The sequence below is a fragment of the Nymphaea colorata genome, chromosome 11 (genome assembly GCF_008831285.2).
Source record: "Nymphaea colorata isolate Beijing-Zhang1983 chromosome 11, ASM883128v2, whole genome shotgun sequence".
Taxonomy (NCBI): Eukaryota; Viridiplantae; Streptophyta; class Magnoliopsida; order Nymphaeales; family Nymphaeaceae; genus Nymphaea; species Nymphaea colorata.
In genome coordinates, this window is record NC_045148.1 from 8,783,391 (window position 1) to 8,804,146 (window position 20,756).

Below are 20,756 nucleotides of genomic sequence, written 5' to 3' on the forward strand. Positions count from 1 at the left end.
AAATGTGATACTAGCTGGACCAGCTCCATGAAATGCTACATAACAAATGACCTGCTCCGAACGAATACTGTGAATATCAAGAAGAGAAATTTATTCGGCATTTTTAGGAACCAGTGAGAAATGTCGATCTGCATATATTTCTAGGGACTTATTCAGTCTGATGTTCTCAAGAAACACAAAAAATGTAACTTAATAGGAGAAAATCCGCCCCGGATTTCTTATGTGAAAACATCAAGTTATTTCCTTTTTAATATCAAGTCTTCTTCGAAAGATAACAACAAGAGTTTCATGCACCTGACTAATAACTAATACTTATTATACATTTGTAAATCCGCATGATTTAATTTAGCTTGCTACGTATTGGCACACCTCGATGAAGCTAACGGAACAAATTTACAAGTTCGTTCTTAATAAAAAGGATGTGATGAAGGATACTTTTCGATCTCTCCCTCTTTTGAGAGAAGATGCTCATGGTTTCGGGATCGGCGGACACAATCCTGACGGAGTCGTCTGTGTTATGTCGCAGAGATGAGGAGCGTGGGGGTCGGTGACTCACACGACGAAAGGCTGCCCCTGCCCTTGATTGGACCGAGTCGTCCACATCCCTGCCTCCTCTGCCCACAGCTACGTTTATCTCTCTGTCCGGCGCCTTTCCTGTCTGGATCTCTCTCTCTCTTTTTTATTCTTCATCATCGAAGACTCTGCCGTTGCCCCCTCGTAAAAAGATTCTTTTTATCTTTACGGACTGAACCCGGTGGTGCACAGCCCATGACCTCCGAGGTAAGAATGAGAGTCACAGTGCATGACTCCTTCGTAGGGACAGAGCAAAAAGTTGTTTACTAGGAGTAAAATTAAATTTTTAAATTTTGACATAAATATTATTTTTAAAAATTTTTATATAGAACAAATGAAATTTTTTAAAATTTTACTTGTAAATTTTTATTTTTATTTTTTTTTTGAAGTAGGGCCGTGGCCCTTGAGGACCCTACCTTGTCGCTGCCCCTGACTCTGAGGCAACAAGAACAAGGGGCCTTTGAACCCATTTCTAGATAATGGGTTGTAATCCTCTCACTCTCTTGGATGTGATATGGTGGGTATAGATTCTTATATAGCTTTGGCTCTTCACAAAGCCTTTCATTCAGGCTGCCTAACCATCATGGATTTGTTATCTAAGCGACCATAATCTCAACAATTCTAAAGTAATTGAAATGGCTCTTTTGACATAAATTGGTAGGTGCTAAACTCATCAGGAGAGTTTTTTGCTATTAATTTTTTCATTAAAAATGAAGAATGAAAAAAGATGTGAATGAATATTAGATCACTAAAAACACTGTTACTTTTTTTTTTTTTTTATTTCATCTTCATCCATCCATGTGAGTTAAATTAATGGTTCAGATCATTGCTAACCGATCTTCCACCTTAAGTAAGGTTGTTACTTGTAAGGGTATTATACCTACATATTACTTGAAAATTAAACTATACATTTTTAAGGGCACCGAGTTCATTTTAGAGTTGTTTGAACCGTCATGATAAACGGATGAGAAAAAAAAACAAGTAAAAAAAAAGTGACATACATTTTTGTCGTCTAGTATTAATTCACATATTTTTGTCTTTATTTTCCTCTCAACCATTTATCACAATATGAACCATCCTCATAAATGAGTTCAAAGTCATCATTCACTATATATATATATATATGAGCAACCATCTAACCAAGGTCATTTACAATGAAAAAAAGATGTGAATTAATATTAGATAATGAAAATGCTCACATTTTTCTCTTTATTTTTCTTTTAACCAACCATCATATTACATCAGACTGCCCTAGTTAAAAGTTGGGTAACTCTGAAAATGCAGTGTCATTCAATTTTCACATATATATATATATATATATATTGAAAGTTTTGTTTTTTTTAAGGACATTGCATTCGAGTTACTTTTGTTATTAGAATACAGCTTCTTTTGAGGTCCTCTTTGTTCCTTAGAAAGTATACCTGGCTTTAACCTTTAGATTCTATGTCTACTTTTACCAGCTAAAATGCCTAACTGGTTGTATGTGTTATACTGGTGCACAAAATTTTACAAAAATAAAAATTAAAAAAAAAATAAAAAAACTATAAGAAGGCATTTTTAAAAAATACTAAAATGTCTCCATACTCTTCTTACTGCGTAAGTTGAGTGCCCATAATGGCGGAGGCAACTCAGTCTAACTAAAAAGTATGAAGGGATTTGTCATGACTGGTGAAGCCAGCAAATGGTGTGACGCCAGTTACAGGTTCGAATTCGGTGAGCGCCATACCCTCACCCAAGTTCGAGTTGGCATAATAGGGTGGCTCGCCTCCAGCTGTGGCTATAAAAAATGTGATTTGTGTTCCTTTCAACTACAAAATTACATACATTGCCTTTCTCTGAGATAAATTTCTAAGTCCACTATTTTTGGCTTGGGGATTTTATATCATTTATTGAACAACAATGTCCTCTCTTCATCTGAATGTGGTTTCCTGTGTAACAAATGGCAAAAATTTTCAATATTCAATCTGTTATGGATTCGCATCTAGTCAAATATCTTATTAAATTCAGACTCGGTTCTAATATAGTTTGAAATATATATCTTATTTCAAATATATGAACATCCGAAAAAAATGGATACAGAGAAGAGTTTATCCAATTCAAATCCGATCCATTATAGAACTACTCATGGGCATCTCAATTTCTTAATCACCAACATGAAAATTATAAAATTTCATCTTTGTACAGCGGAATCTGTAGAATGTTTGCAAACCTCTTGGTAAAAGTGTGTTAAGAACTACAAGGGCTTGTGGCCTTTCCATTTTATTTTGGTAGCTTATGTAGTATGCTTGGTGCGTCTAATAATTGTGGGCTTGCTTTGTCGTGCAAGATAGGTACATGAAGTTGCATGATTGGTTTGTGTTCGTGAAGTAGGTTCCTCTTCTCAAGGCTCAATTATGTGGACTCTTGGCAAAGTTTATTCCTCAAGTGGGGAAAAAAAAATGGCAGTTCTTGCTTCATGACTATTCATAGGTTGAAGCGGGTCAGGATCAGTAGCAGAATTAGAAATTTTTAGCTGATGGGTAATGGCTACTGTTGTAGAAACTTTTATTTTTTATGGGGCAACATACATGAATAAATTCTCATTTTTTATGGGGCACAACATACATAAATAACTAAATAATTATAAGACAAATTTTGTTGCTAAGGTGGGCAACTGCCCACACCAGCTTACGTAGGCTCCACTACTGGTCAGGTCAGGATCCATATAAGCATCTCAGTTCACAAACTGCTGGTTATATGCACTGTCTGGTGCATTAAAAAAAACATGTAGATGATGTAATGATCAGAATACCCTTTGTTAGGAAAAGGAAAGCCTAGTGAAAAAGTTAAAAGTTTTAAAAAAAAATTGTTTTGAAAATGTCTAAAATACCCCAACTCCCACGAAGCTTTGGTTGGCACAAAAGGAGATGGAGCACAAGAGCATATTATATGTTAGCCCCAAAAACGGGAATGCGCGTTTCAAATCTCGAAATGACAAAAAATGCTTTTTTTTTTTTTTGCTCTTAACCGTCAAGAAAAATGAAAAAAAGACCACCAACTTGAGATTTAGTAAGCATCTTGCTGCATGTTTTTCCCAAATATCGCGTTTTCTTTATCATTATCGTGCTGCTTTTGATGAGTATGTTTTTCACAAATCCAAAGAGCAGTTTTGCATAAGAACGAGATGCGATGCCTTCTTTGAAGTTGAATCAATCTTTTTGAGATGCATTAGAATGCCCTGGGATTTCGGAGCCATGAAATCACCAGAGCATCATAATAAATTGAGAGAGAAGGTGCATTAGAATTCATATTTATGTATCGAGTTCTTTTTTGGTAGAAAATGGCTTGAATTTGCAACAGTAAAGCATATGGGAAATGGGATCCTAATTATCAGAAAGAAGGAAGCCATGGCTTGAAACTATTTATCCTAACAATTGACGCCCTTGTTCATGCTTCAGGGAAGAGAAGAGGAGGGGTACAGTAGAAGTTACGTGCATCTGTAATCTTCAGATCTCAAATATCATGACTAGAATTTGACCAATCAAACTGGCGTTCGAATCTATTGTTATATAAAATATGTGGATTTATCTCTTGATGTAGACTTGTATTATAATAGTCAAGTGGACCATACTTTATCAGGCTATGTTGGCCAGCTCCTTGCTAACTTTCAGATTGGAATCTTCTGATCTTTTACTTGATCACAAACAGATCACTATAGCCAAAGTCAATTCTTTAAGCATTGAACAGGAGCACGCTTTTCACAATATTATAACTTCTGAGAGATCTCTCTATTGAGAAGTCATTAGGCCTACCAGAAAACAACTCTTAAAAACTGGCCAATATGGCTAAGCCCATGTGACAGAAAAACCAAAAACGTCGACCCATTAGAAAAATCTGCTTCATAAGTTTTAGCTCAGGGTTTCCGGGAAGAACACGTAAGGCGAAAGATTTCTCTCCGATGCTTCTTGGTTCTTGCTTGAGTTATTCCGCTGCTGCCAAGTTGATTAAATTGAGAAGCCATTTGGGTATTGGTCACTGCTTTTTTATTATTTCTCTCTTCTGTCTCCTCTATAATTTTCTCTATCTAGAGAGTTGGAAAAGAGAGTTGAATGCATTCAAAGAGTGAGGAAGGAGGTGGTCAATCGTCAAACACCAAGGTGTGGAAATTCCTTTCTTGACTTGAAGGAACTGCTTTGTACATGGCCAATATCTCAGTGGAACTAAACATGTTAAGTGACAGCTATTCGAGAGTATTTTCTAATACCACAATGGAGAAAGTGAAAGAAAGGAAGGGCAACAAGTGGGGATCCTAACTAAATGTAGCAAGCAACTTCTTTTTTCTCTTTCTAAAGTACTCCAATTGTGTTGTACAAACACACATTGACACAAGAAAGAGACTAATTGTGGTTGTTCCATTGCTTGTGGCCAGGTGCCCATTTGGGGCACTTGGGACTGAAGTAGCTAGAGAGGACTCTAGAGTTGAGCAGCTCAATTATGGGTTTGAACTTCACACACCTTGGGGTCTTGTACTGGTTAATGGAGGCCCCATTGCTGAGGGCATAGTCCATGAGCTTGTCGAAGGTCCCGGCCTCGACGATCTTGATCTCGAGCGGGCCGATCGACTTGTCGGAGACGCGGCCTTGCCGGTAGACACTGTTGAGTGACTCTTCTATGGTGAGGCAGCAATCTTCAAAGATACATGGGGGGATTGGAGTTGCACCGTGTTTGAGCTCCCAGAACAGCACATAGTGACCCGGTATGGCGCTGGTGTCTGCATGGCTGGTGTACTCGGCGAGGGTGGCATCAAATGGCTCGAGGTGGTGCACGGCATTCTTGACCGCGTTTTGGAGCTCGACCTCATCGGTCTTGTCGGAATCGATGCTGAGAACCACATTTTTCCGGCAGACGAACTGGAATTGGGGAGCCTTGTTCTTGAAGCCGGAGACCCTCAAGAGATCACCAACTCTGTAGCGATAGAGACCTGTAACGACATGATCAAATCAACATCTCAATCAACTACCATTGTAATAAGCAACCACTAGAAATGCAAAAAAAAAACCGTGTCAAAAGCACCAATCAAACTCATTTACTACTTCCAGAAATGGCAACCGTTGCTTCTTTATGTACAAAAGCTAAAAGCACAATTTCCTAAACGATCTTATCCTTCAAGAAATAATATCAAACAAGTGAAAAAGAAACAAGAAATACCACTAGGAGAAAAAGAAGATTTAAACATTCAAATTTCAAGAGGAATGCACAAAGAAATATCGAAGTTTTGTCCAATAAAGTTAAAAGAGTCAAGACCACTTCAACGGTGGCATTGTCAAGACAGTTGAAGGAAGCAACAACAAATTCAAAACTAAACCAGAACAGTTCTCACCTGCATAAGTGGTAACCACAAGCTCATACTCATGGCCAAGCTTCACATTAACAAGTTCCACAAGTTCCTTCTGTTCCTTCTCGCTCAGCGTCTTGGAGATGGCATGAGAGTCGGTGACACCGTTGCTTCTGTGAACGGGAAGGAACTCAAAGTAGGCCATGGTTGGGATCAGGGTGTAGGACACATCCTTGGGGTCACACAAAGGGCTGAGGTTCAGCCCAAAATAGCACTCGGAAGAGGCATACATGGTGCAAACCAGAGGGAGGCCATTGCCATAGAAATCAAGTGTTGGGATGTACTGCGACATGGTGCCCGTCACAATAACGTCTATGTACTTGGTGTTAGGCCACAGCCTGGGAATGATCCCTTGCCACGAGTTCTTGCGGCACTCGCGCTCGACGAAGTCGGCGAGCTTGGGGTCCGGCTTGAGAAGTTCGGCCACGGCGGCGCGGACGGAGGGATCCGTGATCCGGTCATCAAGCTTCCCCGTCCGGATGTCGTCGACGAGTTGAGGCCAGTTTTGTTCCAGGAACTTGATCGCCCGGATGAAGCCGGAGGCGAAGACGGCGCCCACCCGGAGGACCTCTCTGTGCAGGATGAGGCCGCAGAGGAGCTGGGAGTACATGCTCTGGAAGGAGTCCGGGCACAGGATGGTCTCGTTTGGGCTGGTGTAGTTGGTGTATGGGTCAAAGGGCCTGTTGGTGAAGTACTTGCTCCTGTAGTAGCTGGTGAGCACCGGGCGGGCCACCAGGCCTCCTGGCGTCCTGGCCTCAGACTTCACAAAGAGGAAGTACATGCCCTTGCCCTTGTCAAGCCCCGGCACAAACTGGTCCATCACAGGCATCAGCAGACTGTAGAGCAGGGACCGCCTCCCTAGCTCCTGCTCAATGGTGGGCATCAGCTTCCTCTCTCCTCCCGAAGTTCCTGAACTGCATTTCCAGAAAACAACGGAAGAACCCATCAAAATCAGGAAAAACCCAAGCAGGAAAAGCATCAAACATTTGTTGGCAGGCGTGATAATGATGCCAGAAGGTGCTTCACATGAAGAACTGCAACTGGCAATCCGCACTGCGCCAAACCGATCGCTCACAGGGATTTTGTTTTTTTCTTTTTCCTTTTCTGGAAAATGGAAATGCAACAGTGGAGTACTCCACTGTCCGCCTCTTCTTTTTCTTTGAAAAAGAGGTCACCCTGCATCTCACAACAACCCTCCGCTCCGCCGGCAACCAGACTCTCTTATCAAACACGGTTCTACAGCGCGGCCGGTTGAGCTCACCTAGTAAGAAATTCCGACACGGGGTCGGCCGAGAGGATCGGTGACTTGTCGCCATTGGCGATCCTGTGTATGTCGGGCTGTATATCGTCGTAGCCGATGACGGGAAGAAGCTTCTTGAAGCTCTCCCGGTCGGTCCGGCCGTCGAGGCCGTAGCGACGGAGGTACTCGACATGGGCATTGCGGGAGAGGATCTCCCCCAGCACCCGCTCCTGCACCTGGTCCGCGTTGCTGGTCACATCCTCAATGTATTGCAGTGCCTCCTTGAGCCGATCAAACGGCTTAGGGACCATGGCTTGGTCGTGCTTAACCTTTGGTGCCTCCGGCATGGTTTCAGCCTTAAAACACTTCCTTACTACTAACGCCGTCGCCGGAAAATGACGATGACAAGGACGAAGAAGAAGAAAAATACAGACAAGGAAGCAAAAGAGCCGGAGTTGCCGGTGAGAGAGAGTTAAGGAAGTGAGAGAGGTGAGGAATGGATGGTGTTGGTGCGGTGTGAAAGGGGTATATATAGCGGTGTCCTTTGGACTCAAGGGTGCCTGTACTCCACTCGAACCAATGGCTCATTTAAAAATTCCTTTATTTTTAAAAAAATCAAACGATCTTTTTTTTTCTTAAGCTCCCCTTTCTCGGGCTGTGCTCGTCGTACAAGGAAACCGGCAAACCCGTCTGGGATCGGAACACCGGGGCACACAGTCCCAAGAGCATAAGCAAATCGTGGGCCCCAACGGCGGGTTTGGCCCCATCATGGGGATGCCACAGTCCCTGTCAGTGAGATCAACTAAGTTTTCGGGTCCAACCGACTCCATAGATCCGACCCGAATCTCCACCGGCTGTCGCCGTAACTGTACCGGTGGACCGACCACCGGCCGGCGACCACATTTCCCGGAAACGTCGGCTCGGGTGGTTAGAGCACGCCCCACGCTTGGGGTTCGGCTGAGCTGTCCCTGGGGCCCACACTCCAACCGCCTGCACTGAGGGCACGTGTACGAGTGAAACTCTTTCACTGTCCCTGTCATCGCTCCCAAAATAAATTTCCGAAGCTCGGAATTCCTCACCGAGTCAGTGAAACCGTCTCGCCCGGCAGTCCACAAAGGTTCGGATCGGTCCGAGGGTCACGATTCAGTAGTCCAAGGAGTTCACGGTTCCGGAACACCTGGAACAGGGAGATTGGCTGAGCCCACCGCGGCAAGGTGGGCGAAGGAGGCAAGGCGATCGGCGTGAGGGCGGTTGTCGTTACGCGGCGGCGGGGGACGATGACTTTTTCTTGTTTTCTTTTTTTTTTTCCCGGCGATCTTTTGGTTCCCCGGCGACTCGCCGGCCGAGCTCATTCGGTGGGTTCGAATACGACAGCGTGCGGGGCGGACCCACCGGAGGTGGGTCCGATCCGATCCGCTTCGGGACACGCGGCGGAGCCCCTGCCTCATCTCCGTCATGTCTTTAGCTAGCTGGCGTTGCATCTCCTGGAAGCACGCCATGCCACGTGGCCGGTGACGGTCAAAGCTGACCGGGAGACGGACGGCCGGGATTCGGGTCGGCCTGAGCTGGCTCAGGAATCATGGACACACGAGCCCCGGTCGCGCGTGTGATCGGCGAGTTTTGTATAGAAGAGTCTTTGCAAACTGTAGAGTGTTTGCAAACCTCTTGGAGGCATGCTATTCTTGGTGAAAGTGTGCTACAAGGGCTTGGGATTTGATTTTGATAGCTTGTGCAGCATGCTTGGTGCATCTACTAATTGTGGTCTTCATTTGTCGTGTAATATATGTACATGAAGTTGCACCAGAGGCTTGTGTTAGCAAAGACGGTTTCTCTTCCTAAGGCTCAATTAAGTGGATTCTTGGCCTCAAAGTTTATTCCTCAAGTACTAAAAGGTGGCAGTTCTTGCTTTAAGACTGATGATAGGCTGAAATGGCCAAGCTTCAGATTAACAAGTTCCACGAGTTCCTTCTGTTCCTTCTCGCTCGGCGTCTTGGAGATGGCATGAGAGTCAGTGACACCGTTGCTTCTGTGAAGGGGAAGGAACTCAAAGTAGGCCATGGTTGGGATCAGGGTGTAGGACACACGAAGGGCTGAGGTTCAGCCCAAAGTAGCACTCGGAAGAGGCATACATGGTGCAAACCAGAGGGAGGTTTTGCCATTGCCATAGAAATCAAGTGTTGGGATGTACTGCGATGGCAATGGCCTCCCTCTGGTTTGCACCATGTATGCCTCTTCCGAGTGCTACTTTGGGCTGAACCTCAGCCCTTTGTGTGACCCCAAGGATGTGTCCTACACCCTGATCTCAACCGTGGCCTACTTTGAGTTCCTTCCCCTTCACAAAAGCAACGGGGTCACCGACTCTCATGCCATCTCCAAGACGCTGAGCTAGAAGGTACTCGTGGAACTTGTTAATGTCAAGCTTGGCTTAAAGCAAGAACTGCCATTTTTTTAGTACTTGAGGAATAAACATTGAGGCCACCACCTAATTGAGCCTTTGGAAGAGAAACCGGCTTTGCTAACACAAACCTCTGGTGCAACTTCATGTACATATCTTACACGACAAATGAAGACTACTATATGCATGAAGCATGCTGCACAAGCTATCAAAATCAAATCCAAAAGCAAGCCCTTGTAGCTTGTAGCACACTTTCACCAAGAATAGCATACCTCCAAGAGGTTTGCAAACACTCTTCTATACAAAGATGAAAAATACTCATAATTTTCACTATGCTTCTCTTTCATAATTTTAAAATCTAACTACATCTTCTTTTGCTTTTTCCCCTACAATTTCGCCACCCTCTAGTGTGTAAGAAGCTGGAGCATTGAATGGCTGTAAAAATAGACGTCCTAAAAAAAAAAGGGGTGAGAGACAAAGATCGATGCATATTAAACTATCAATGATATCTCAACCAAAACTTAACACTCTTCAATACCATCAAGATAAGAGCCATTCAGGTTTGAACTAGGCCGTGGTCATCCTATGCCACCCAACCCGACAGGTTTCGATATCCAAATACAACATTTAGACTTTAAACAATTGGTGACCCGATGAAAATATCAGGTTATTGCCAGATATTGCCAAAACCAAAGGTTTGAACGAATTCCACAATATTATAAAGATGTTTTACTAGGTAGATATAATATTGTGACATTTTGGACAAGGTCGTCAATAGGACCAGGCTGTACATTCTAGGACCAGCGTGGCTTGGACCGAACCCGACCGACTCCGGACCTGTAAAAAAATGGCCGCGACTGACCAAATGAATGGGCGAGATCCAAGACCATACTTTTATATTAAGGTCTACTTCAATTAATTCGTCGAATATTATACCCTTCTCCCTTCCTGTGAACACGAAAAAACAATTCCTCGGAGGAAAATCGGGACCAGGGGAGCGGCCACAAAACTCGCCGATCACACGCGCGACTGGGGCTCGTGTGTCCACGATTCCTGCGACAGCTCAGGCCGACCCGAATCCGGGCCGTCCGTCTCCCGGCCACCTGCCACGTGGCATGGCGGAATTCGAGGAGATGCAACGCCAGCTAGCTAAAGACAAAAGGGAGACGAGGCAGGAGCTCCGCCGCGTGTCCCGAAGCGGATCGGATCGGACCCACATCCGGTGGGTTCGCCCCGGACGGTGTCGTATTCGAACGCACCCAATGAGCTCGGCCGGCGAGTCGCCGGGGAACCAAACGATTGCCGGGAAAAAAAAAAAGGAAAAAGTCACAGCCCGAGAAAGGGGAGCTTGAGGGTGCTCAAGAAAAAAAGATCGTTTGAATTTTCAAAAATAAAGGAATTTTTGAATGAGCCATTTGTTCCAGTGGAGTACAGGCACCCTTGAGTCCAAAGGACACCCCTATAATACCCCTTTCACACCGCACCAACACCATCCATTCCTCACCTCTCTCACTTCCTTAACTCTCTCTCACCGGCAGCTCCGGCTCTTTTGCTTCCTTGTCTGTATTTTTCTTCTTCTTAGTCCTTGTCATCGTCATTTTCCGGCGACGGCGTTAGTAGTAAGGAAGTGTTTTAAGGCTAAAACTCTATTGTCACAAAAAATGTGTACGAGTGTTAGACAGTGGAGAAAAAGACGGATATAATACGGCAAAGTTATATATTTTAAAAATAAAACGAAAAACTTTAAAACATTTAATAAATATTAAAAATTATAAAAAATAAAAATTAATAAAAAAAAGGCAAAAAAGGAAATTAATGGTAAAAAACAAAAAAAACATATAATACCGGTATTATATGGGTATTATAAGTGTTTTTTGTTTTTTGACGTTTTAAAAAAAACATGTTTTATACGACTGACTTGTTTTTCACATTTTATACGCTTTTTTTTAATAAAACATATTTTTTGTAACAATGACTGAAACCATGCCGGAGGCACCCAAGGTTAAGCCCGACCCAACCATGGTCCCTAAGCCGTTTGATCGGCTCAAGGAGGCACTGCAATACATTGAGGATGTGACCACTTTCCCTTCTCAAACATTGTACATTTTGAAGCTTGCACATAGTGAGGTTAATGATGACCAACCAATCCTTGTGGTTGAATCATATAAACATTTCCTCAGCCTGACCTAAAATCTAGATTGGGTTTGAATCATTATGTTCGCCTGGAGTTGGTGTTTTATACCATTGCAAGAAAGCTCTGTGGACACCTATGTGCGTCCAAGAATCTTATGCTCTGATACCATAAAAGGAGAATGTAGAAATAGGAAAGAAATTAAGTGGTTTGATGAGAAAGAGAGAGAAGAGAGAAAGAGAGAGATTATCTATGTCCACTAGAATAAATTTTCTGTCTCAGTTTTTATGTTAATTTGCTTGAGGTTTCATTATATTTTATCTGTGTATCACAATTTGTTCACTCAGTTTCCTTTTTTTTTTGGATTGAGTGGGTTTTCAACAATTATGTCTTTTCTTAAGTGCTTGTTAATATTGGCAATGACACCTGTAGAACCTTTAGTTTCCTTATCTTTGGATTGTAAGGTTTATAGCAATTATCTTCTTTCTTAAAATTTAGCTTGCTAATATTGGCAATAACACCCCTATAGCTTATCCAGAAATGGAGCAGAGCCTTGTTTCCCCTCAAATTAAAATAAAAAATAAAAAAACTATATACAAATTTCAAAAATGTTAGTTTAATCTAATAAAAGATTTGAAAAATTCTATTTCACCTCCTGTTGAAATTTTGAAATTACACAAAAAAAACTTGTGTCTGTTGCATGTTTTCCATTTTGAGCTGGATTCTTTTTCTTCATGGGACATTTGATATCCTTAGATTTGTGGATTGATATGGTATGATGTGCCAAAAGATTCACGATAAAACCCATGGATCATTAACTAAAGATTTTAGGTCAGACTTAGGTTCCACACTTAGATCCTCATTTTATTTTTTACATTTATAAAATGATGGATTTAAGATTCGAAAGAGGAAGGGTTTGATCTTAAATCCATGGTTTTCAAACACTAAGGATCTTAAATTAGAGACTATCAAAGGCCCCCTCAATGTCTTCAACTTGTCCATGAATGCCTTCAACGTGTCCAACCTTATCGTCGCCTTTAATGTGAAGCTATCCTTAATATAGGGAGAGGTGGACAGAAAACACCAAGTTGGTGCCTTGTGCTTGGTGCTGTAGTTGTTTAGAGAGAGAAAGTTGTGAACAAGGGGACACAAAAAAGAGGGTTGACCACCAAGAACGAGGATTCAAACCCAAGGATTGGCTTGCCGCCATATCCGTTCTATCTCTTCCTGTCCCCCATACTCTCAACTCATTACTGTAGATCATGCGTTAAACAATGTTGTACAATTGGCTTTTTCTAGTGGGCACTCTCTCCATCAGGCAACCATGCTTCCAGCTACCTCTGGCGGCTCAGCCCCCGCGCAGAGATCGCACCATTTTTTCTCCATTTCCCACGGACCCTCTTCTCCAGAGTCCCCAAATGGGCGAAGCTTCGATCACAGTGAAACTTGCCAAGTAGATTATAGACATTCTTTCGCAGGAGCTTTGTTATTAAGTTAATATGTCATTGTTTTTTTGTTTTTCCAAGGACTGCATTAAGCATCCGTTTCAGCACAGAAATTCCCTCACTGGTACTTACATAAGCTGCAATTAATATGCATATATATAATTTCTTTCCTCCTGTTCAGTGTACCTTTATTCTTTGACATCTTTCTTTGCCTTGTCCTTCGTCGTGTTATAGCATCTGATCAGGTGGATCATAAAGTTTTAACTATCTTTTTTCAACTGGTAACTGTATATGTACTGAAACAACCAGACTAGCACAGAAACTCGACTTTGTTTGATCACTCACCATCAATCAGCCATTTTCTCTTTCTTTAGCATAGTGGCCGAGCGGAGCAACCCCAACGCGTGAAACGCAAACAAGTTCAGCACTAAAAGAGAATTATGCGAAGATAAACTTTAAGTACAATACCTGCTACTAATTTAAAGCATCTTTTGTATGATTAGCTAGAGCAATATGCCATGAAAAAGAAGGGTCTTGTTACTGTTAAAACGCATTACAGCGTTCAATATTAAACCTCAAAAGCTTAAGCAGAAATTATGGGCCATGAGCCGAGCCCTGTTAGGTTTGTCAGTAAATGATTCAAGTCTGAACAAGTAGTATAATTATGTTCATTTGACTCATTCCCTAGGGCTATATATATATATATATATATATATATATATATATATATATATGGAGAGAGAGAGATAGAGAGCTTGTAAAGCAGAGCCTTTTAACATAGAAATTATCGCACTTCAAAAAAAAAAAAAAGACTGGCTCACAATAACATGGCCTAGTTATTTTATTAGAGTAAGATTGGGAAGGGGAGCAAGACTGCCTTGAGGGTTAATACCCAGTGTAGCCACTGCTGGAACCATGCAACTTCCGCCATGGTTTTGATAAGAATATTTATTGTCACCTCAGCGTGTATCATGGGAGACGGTGCTTTGCCTGCTGGCAACATGTAGGAATTGGTATAAAATATTCAGAGGAAGAAAGGTAAGATCCTGCAAGAGGATGGCATAATGAAGATCGCGCTCGTTTCTTTATTAACTTTTCTAAGTTGGTTTAATTATGACCTGAAAGCCATCTTGTGTCTTTCTTAGCTGTACGAAAGACATGTCACATGCATGCTTTTCCATTCTAATCAAGTTTCTTTTCTCCCTTAATTACTCTCTCAATAGGAAGCTAACACGAAAACTCTTATATATATATATATATATATATATATATATATATATATATATATATATATATATATATATATATAAAGTTTCTAATCCAATCGATTTGCTTAATGTAACTTTAATTAAAGTAAGCGGACGCACGCTCTATTGGAGCTACATCTAATGAGTGCAATCAGGGGGCATGAAAATTTTTCAGGCTTAACGTAGTTACTTTTGTTTAATTTAAAATCTTATGGTAATGCTTATATTAATATTATAAGGTGACCGAAAACATTTTTAAAAGTGGCATTGCATGACTAAATCATGGAACAGTGGGATAACAATCATGTGAAAACAGCAAACTATTGAGAAAGCGCGCTAACTTTCCTAGACCTTTGGTTTTAAGTAAGAGATTCGAGTCTTCAACTTTTGTGTTGAAAAGAGAGCATAAAGGCGATAAATTCTTAGCGTGGGTGATCAATTTGGAGTTTGGATTTTCTCCTTTTCTTTTGAAGAAAAAGGAATAGTTAAAATAATAGTAAAACTTAATGAGTACGGCGACAGCAGCAGTTGCTGCTGTCAGGACAAAGAAACGCATGGCAATAAAAACTGGAAGCTGTAAAGAAGTGGTTACTAAGGCATGTATCTTGAACGGACAATAGAATCCTGATTTTCACACAATTACCTATCAGCGCAGTAGCTTGGAATTGTTGTTAAGTGTCTACGTTTCCTACCTCCTTCTCGTCGATTTGTTGCTTCTTTAATTGAGTGCTCTGGCACTGGCTTCATATATGGAGGGCAATGCGATGAGCAGTTTCTAATTATATATATAGAAAGAGAGAGAGAGAGAGAGAGAGAGAGAGAGAGAGAGGAGAATTCTATCTTGTCGTGTGGGAGATGTTCTCGAATGACTAAAATTAAAAGTCAGTTGATAAAAGCACTATGAATCTTTGCTAAAGAATTACGAACTGTTACTGCAACAACCAAGCAAGAGTTTTATTTCAAATTGAACTTTCTTTCTTTGTAAAACAAACAGAATGCATTGCATATATATATATATATATATATATATATATATATATATATATATATATATATATATATATATATATATATATATATATATATATATATATATATATATATATATAGAGAGAGAGAGAGAGAGAGAGAGAGAGAGAGAGGAGAATTCTATCATGTCGTGTGCTAGATGTTCTCGGATGACCAAAATTAAAAGTCAGTTGATAAAAACACTATGAATCTTTGCTAAAGAATTATAAACTGTTAGTGCAACAACCAAGCAAGAGTTTTATTTCAAATTGAACTTTCTTTCTTTGTAAAACAAACAGAATGCATTGCATCTTAACATCCTATATGCCTATATGGCTTATGTTACCTTATTAGACTACATTAAAATAACATGGATTAACCAGCATAGAATGCAGTTCTTCAGTTCTTATTTAATCTCTCCATTTAGATACTAACTTGTGAGGAATTCGTGTGTGTAATGTTTCAAAGTCTTCCATAAAATTGAGCAGCTGAACTATTGATCTCAAAAACCAAGAGTATATACATCATGAACTTCCATGGCCAACATCAAAATGAGATAGGGAATAGGTATGACGTACAATGATGATGGATCCCACTGACAACACATCAGTTTTTGATATGGACCGATATGATAGGCATCCGATAAGGTTCTCGACACTAGATTTTTTTGCATATCAGATCAAATCTTTCAAATCTTTGATGTAACATGGCATGAGTAATAAAATCATCGAAGAACATGATCAACTGATCATCCATTTATCCACCATAACAAGCATGACTGAAACATGTCCACATGCATGTGCAAGTGTTCTTGTATTTGAGGATTAGCTCGTAGTTCGGATCACAACACCATAGTATAGAATTATGCAAATCATTCGGGTACTTGCAACCCTTAGTGCACCATTCTAAGTTAATTCAGAGTTGAAATCCTATTGCTTATTATTATCGTTATGTATCATTATTATTAATTAAACTCTGAAATAATGCATTGGTTATAAGGTTGCTACACGTTGATTTGGTATAGAGCAGAAGAATTTACTAATTTTACCGTTGGAAACCAAATCATGCTTGTGGTAAGTAATTGAAGCCAATTTGGTTTAAGATTAAGCTAGCTCTCCCAGAAAAACTTTTGTTTAATTTCTTCTACTTGTTCACCATTCCTGTTCACCAACAGTATCCTAGGCTGCACGTTGTCTGGGATTTCTTCCAATTATGGCGATAGCAACCACAGACAGATCCAAATTTCATGATTTGCGGTACTCATTCTTCAGGATGCCCCACTATGTTTTCATGTGAATAAGAGAATTTATGTGTGGTCTCAAAAAGAAGCAGTACTTTTTTGAGTCCTTGTCTGTGGATCCCGTTTGCTCAGAGTGACTTATTGTGTCTATCACACTAGCGCTTTTAACATGGCTTATTTTATCTCCTTCTTTTTCTTTCACTTTTATGAATTGTGACTTCATGGCTTTTAAATGTCAAAATGTGCTCCTGATCGATGCCGACATTGCAAGAATGATTTAGGAACAACACTTGTAGTGGGTAGCTATCGAGAGAGTTTAATAAAGACCGAGCTGTGTTTACAAAAGATAGACAATAGAGTTTAATAAAGAGCGAACTGTGTTTACAAAAGACAGACATAATAGTTTAATAAAGACCGGAATGTGTTTACAAAAGATAGACAATAGATTGGGTGATGCATGGACAGCTCTAACAAAGACTACATTATGGCAACCAGTTGAACTAGAATAGATATAGATATCGTCATGTTATTACTGTTAGGAACGTTAAGTTCTCCCCTAAAGTACTTATGAACTACCGCTCTATTTCTTCCCTCAGACAGATCCATTTAATTGTCCATTTAAGCATCTTGTAAGCAGTGATAACGGAACAATTACATGGGCACAGGCGTGGGAATGAAATGATGGGCATTCATTGGGAATTACATTGGTAATTTTTCAAATTTAGTTGATATCAAGACGGTAAAAAGACCCAAGCGTTGATTCCTGCATGCACAAGGCAATAAGAGATGCATATTATCTCAAATGAAGGGATGTATATTATCTCAAATGAGGTCTCTTTCGTAGCAACTGCGAATCATGATAAGTAAAAAGAGTAATTAAAGCATAGTGCAAATTAGCTGATGGCAAACTTTTAAGCCAAACTCAATCACAAGCTGTTCAAATTAAAGAGATAATGTGGACCCTCTCTAAATACGGTTTTACTTTGGACGTGATAATATAATTTAAGTTGTTCAAATTTCATGTATAGACCGCATGAGTATGTCAAGTAAAGCAGAGCTGTGGGCGAACATTTCAATAACTTGCGATTATTCATTTAAGATGTGGAATTTTTCTCAAGTCTTTTTCTCAATTCAAATGCACTTTTCTGTTATTAAGGGAAAACCATGCTGATGAACAAAATCTTTACTTTGTCATGCATGCACGTAGCTGCCTCCAAGCTGCAAACGGTTCCATGGATGACCAACTAAATCAAACTCCATAGAGCCCCATGTTTTGCCTTGCAGATTAACCATGTGACTCAAACTGTATACAGGAGGCATTAGATTGTGGTCAAATCCCTATCGACAGAAAGATTATTCACCCAACTCTTGGAGTGATTCCACTTCCATGTGATCACATGAACAGACTTTACTGCAAATTGATTGCCGAAAAGAACTCCGTCCACCTGGCTGTAGCTGTTCTAAATTACCTGCAAGGCATCAGAAATGCCGCTGACATATTAACTTTGAGATATGTGGGTCAGAAGTTGTGGTTCAGACTAGTCCTTTTCAGTACCCAGCAAAAGAAACGGGAAGAGTTGACATGACTTGACTACTGCACGGCACTACTGAGTCAGCTAGCCACACATAATGGTGGCCAAGGGAACACTTGATATGTCATTAATCTCTAGTTCCATACGAAGGACAGTACATAGCATGGCAACATCTGCTTTATTCCAAGAGCTGTGTACGTCACTATTCTTATCGAAAGTTTTTCTATTTTCCCTCTTGCATACAGCGGGCCAGGATTCGTTATAGATCAAACCTAATTTCGACATTATTGTAGTCGAGGATGAAGCAAGCAACTGAGAGGAAATTAAGCTGATGTGAAAGTAAAAGACTAAGATGACTTAATAAGAATGTGAAGACTTCATATTTTGGCTTGGCCTTGTGGTTATAGTAACTGGGAGTTTAATTTGAAAACGGTTACTGTTCAGCTTAATCTGCTGCACTGTGATGATTTGCAGATGTTGAGTTCAGAGCCAACACAAGAGAGTGGAGTTGGGAGAGATATGACCAGAGACAGGGCGGTAGACCCCTGTTGCCCATCCTGCGGTGTCCCCCGTTCTGTTAGATGGTGGGTCACCTAGCATCACCCACATGCTTGGCCACACGCTGCTGTGAAGGATCAAAATTTTTCTGTTCCCTTATTCTTTTCATTCAGATATGATTCCAGGCATATGAATGAGAAAAGATTGGCATTTTTTAGGGGCCTCCCGTTCTGTTTTTTCGCTTTTGGCCATATGATGAAAGGGGGCCAAGAGACCAAATGCTGGTGGGGGCATCTAATGTGTTCTCAAAAGGGGGAAAACATAATAGAGAGTGAACAGTAAGGATCCTTATTAAAATAAGAGCAAAGGAACAGCAGCCTCCTGCTTCTACATGGGGCTATCATGAACCTACTTCCCAATGGCAATATATTTCTTGGAGTGTTTTTAGGGGGTGTGGACCACTGATGTGTGTGAGAACCTAGGGGTTGCGTCAGAGCGGTTTGACTAGTGTTTGAATACGTGTCGAGTTTGGACTGTGGCTTCGCACTGACCATAGGTTTTACGCCCCTGTGGTGTCCAATGGTACACAAAACATGATAACGATGCATCATGTCTCCACGCAACCCTCACCACAGAAAGGGCAGCATTATTGTGTCCTTCTCTGGTACTCTCTCTGTCCTCCAAAAGCACAAAGCTTAATCTCTCTCTCTCTCTCACTCACACACACACATTGCTTTATGAAACTCAAAAAAGGGAGTGGAGCAGTGGGCGGGAACATGGCAGACGTACACCTATTTCAGTGTGCATAATATAAATTATAAAGATGGTAGTGCAGAATACTAATTAGAAACAGTTAAGAGAGATGCATTACGAAATTAAGACAGTCTATGAAACAATAAGACCGTCCATAAGATTAGATACCAACTAACAAAGGCTTCATGCTCATCACTTCCAATCAACGCATGGCTTCATTCATTCAAGCCAGGAGACAAACAGTAAAAAATAAAAAGCAAAAAATTCATGTACTTTCATCTCTTGAAATCCATGGCCGCATATGCTTTTTGACATTCAATAACAAAAGAGATGGGAACCTTCCACCCTCTCTCTCTCTCTCTCTCCAGCATGACCGGTATCAACAAGGGTTAACATGCATTATCACATCCATACAAGTACACCAACTAACTTGTGTTTTTGGTGTTTGAAGTGGACTTGCATAACTAGTCGAGACCACCCTAAGGTGATGGCAGAATTGGTTAAAGCTGAAACTGATTACTTAAAGTCCTTCTAAAGGTCCGATGCAGTTAGTGAAGGTGAGCTCTTGTTCGAATCTCATAGTTGCCACGCTGTTCACAAGCCAATGTGATAAAGAGTCCCCTCCCTTGTGAGCCCTCCTCTATTGCACTGGAATTGAGAAGGTACACTCAACAAAGAGGGTTCAAATTCAACCAATTTCATAAAAAACAAAAAAATTGGAAGCAAATTCCGCCAGCTGGAAAATCACAATCTTAAAGAGTTTCTTTTGTTTTCACGATCAAGTGGTCTCATCCGAACCATTCTTTTCTCTACACAAGTGGTGGCGTCTACGCAAGTAGTCGCATGGTGGAGCACACCAAAAAGAAGCACCATTAACACTTATGATGGTGACCATTCATCACAAAAATTAAATGGTCGAACTTCCAAATTATATGACCTTCAGAATGTGATTTATCATATCACATTATATAATCTTGCTCTCCTTTTGAAAAGAGCACGGACAGTTCTATCAGCCCAGCCAAAGTGTGCATGGCATGCAGAACCTTGATAAACTGTCAAATGGGGACATGGGAAAGGAGGTGACTAGCACCATTATTGCTGCTGTACAATTTCATCTGAATTTTGATTCTCCATGTCCTTGATCGTGCAACAATCGACGGCCATCATTGTACCCCTTCCTCATGATTAAACGGAAGAACGAAAAAATAAACAAGAGAAAAAATGAAAAAGTAAAGGTGAAAGGATAGCATCTTTTTCCTTACAAGTATACTTTACACAGGCTTTGTCTGCTTATCCAAGTGAAAGGATAGAACCGACCAA

General features: G+C 40.9%; 1 protein-coding gene across 1 annotated transcript; it reads right to left on the reverse strand.

Annotated features, from left to right (window-relative positions):
• Positions 1 to 4,348: 4,348 nt before the first annotated feature.
• On the reverse strand, positions 4,349 to 7,683 carry LOC116265066 (indole-3-acetic acid-amido synthetase GH3.6-like). The gene is made up of 3 exons (XM_031645604.2): positions 7,209 to 7,683; positions 5,933 to 6,861; positions 4,349 to 5,533 (listed from the first exon to the last, which is right to left on the reverse strand). Exons 1-3 carry the CDS (start codon positions 7,532 to 7,534, stop codon positions 4,950 to 4,952), a joined length of 1,839 nt encoding a protein of 612 aa, XP_031501464.1. The 5' UTR covers positions 7,535 to 7,683; the 3' UTR covers positions 4,349 to 4,949.
• Positions 7,684 to 20,756: the final 13,073 nt, after the last annotated feature.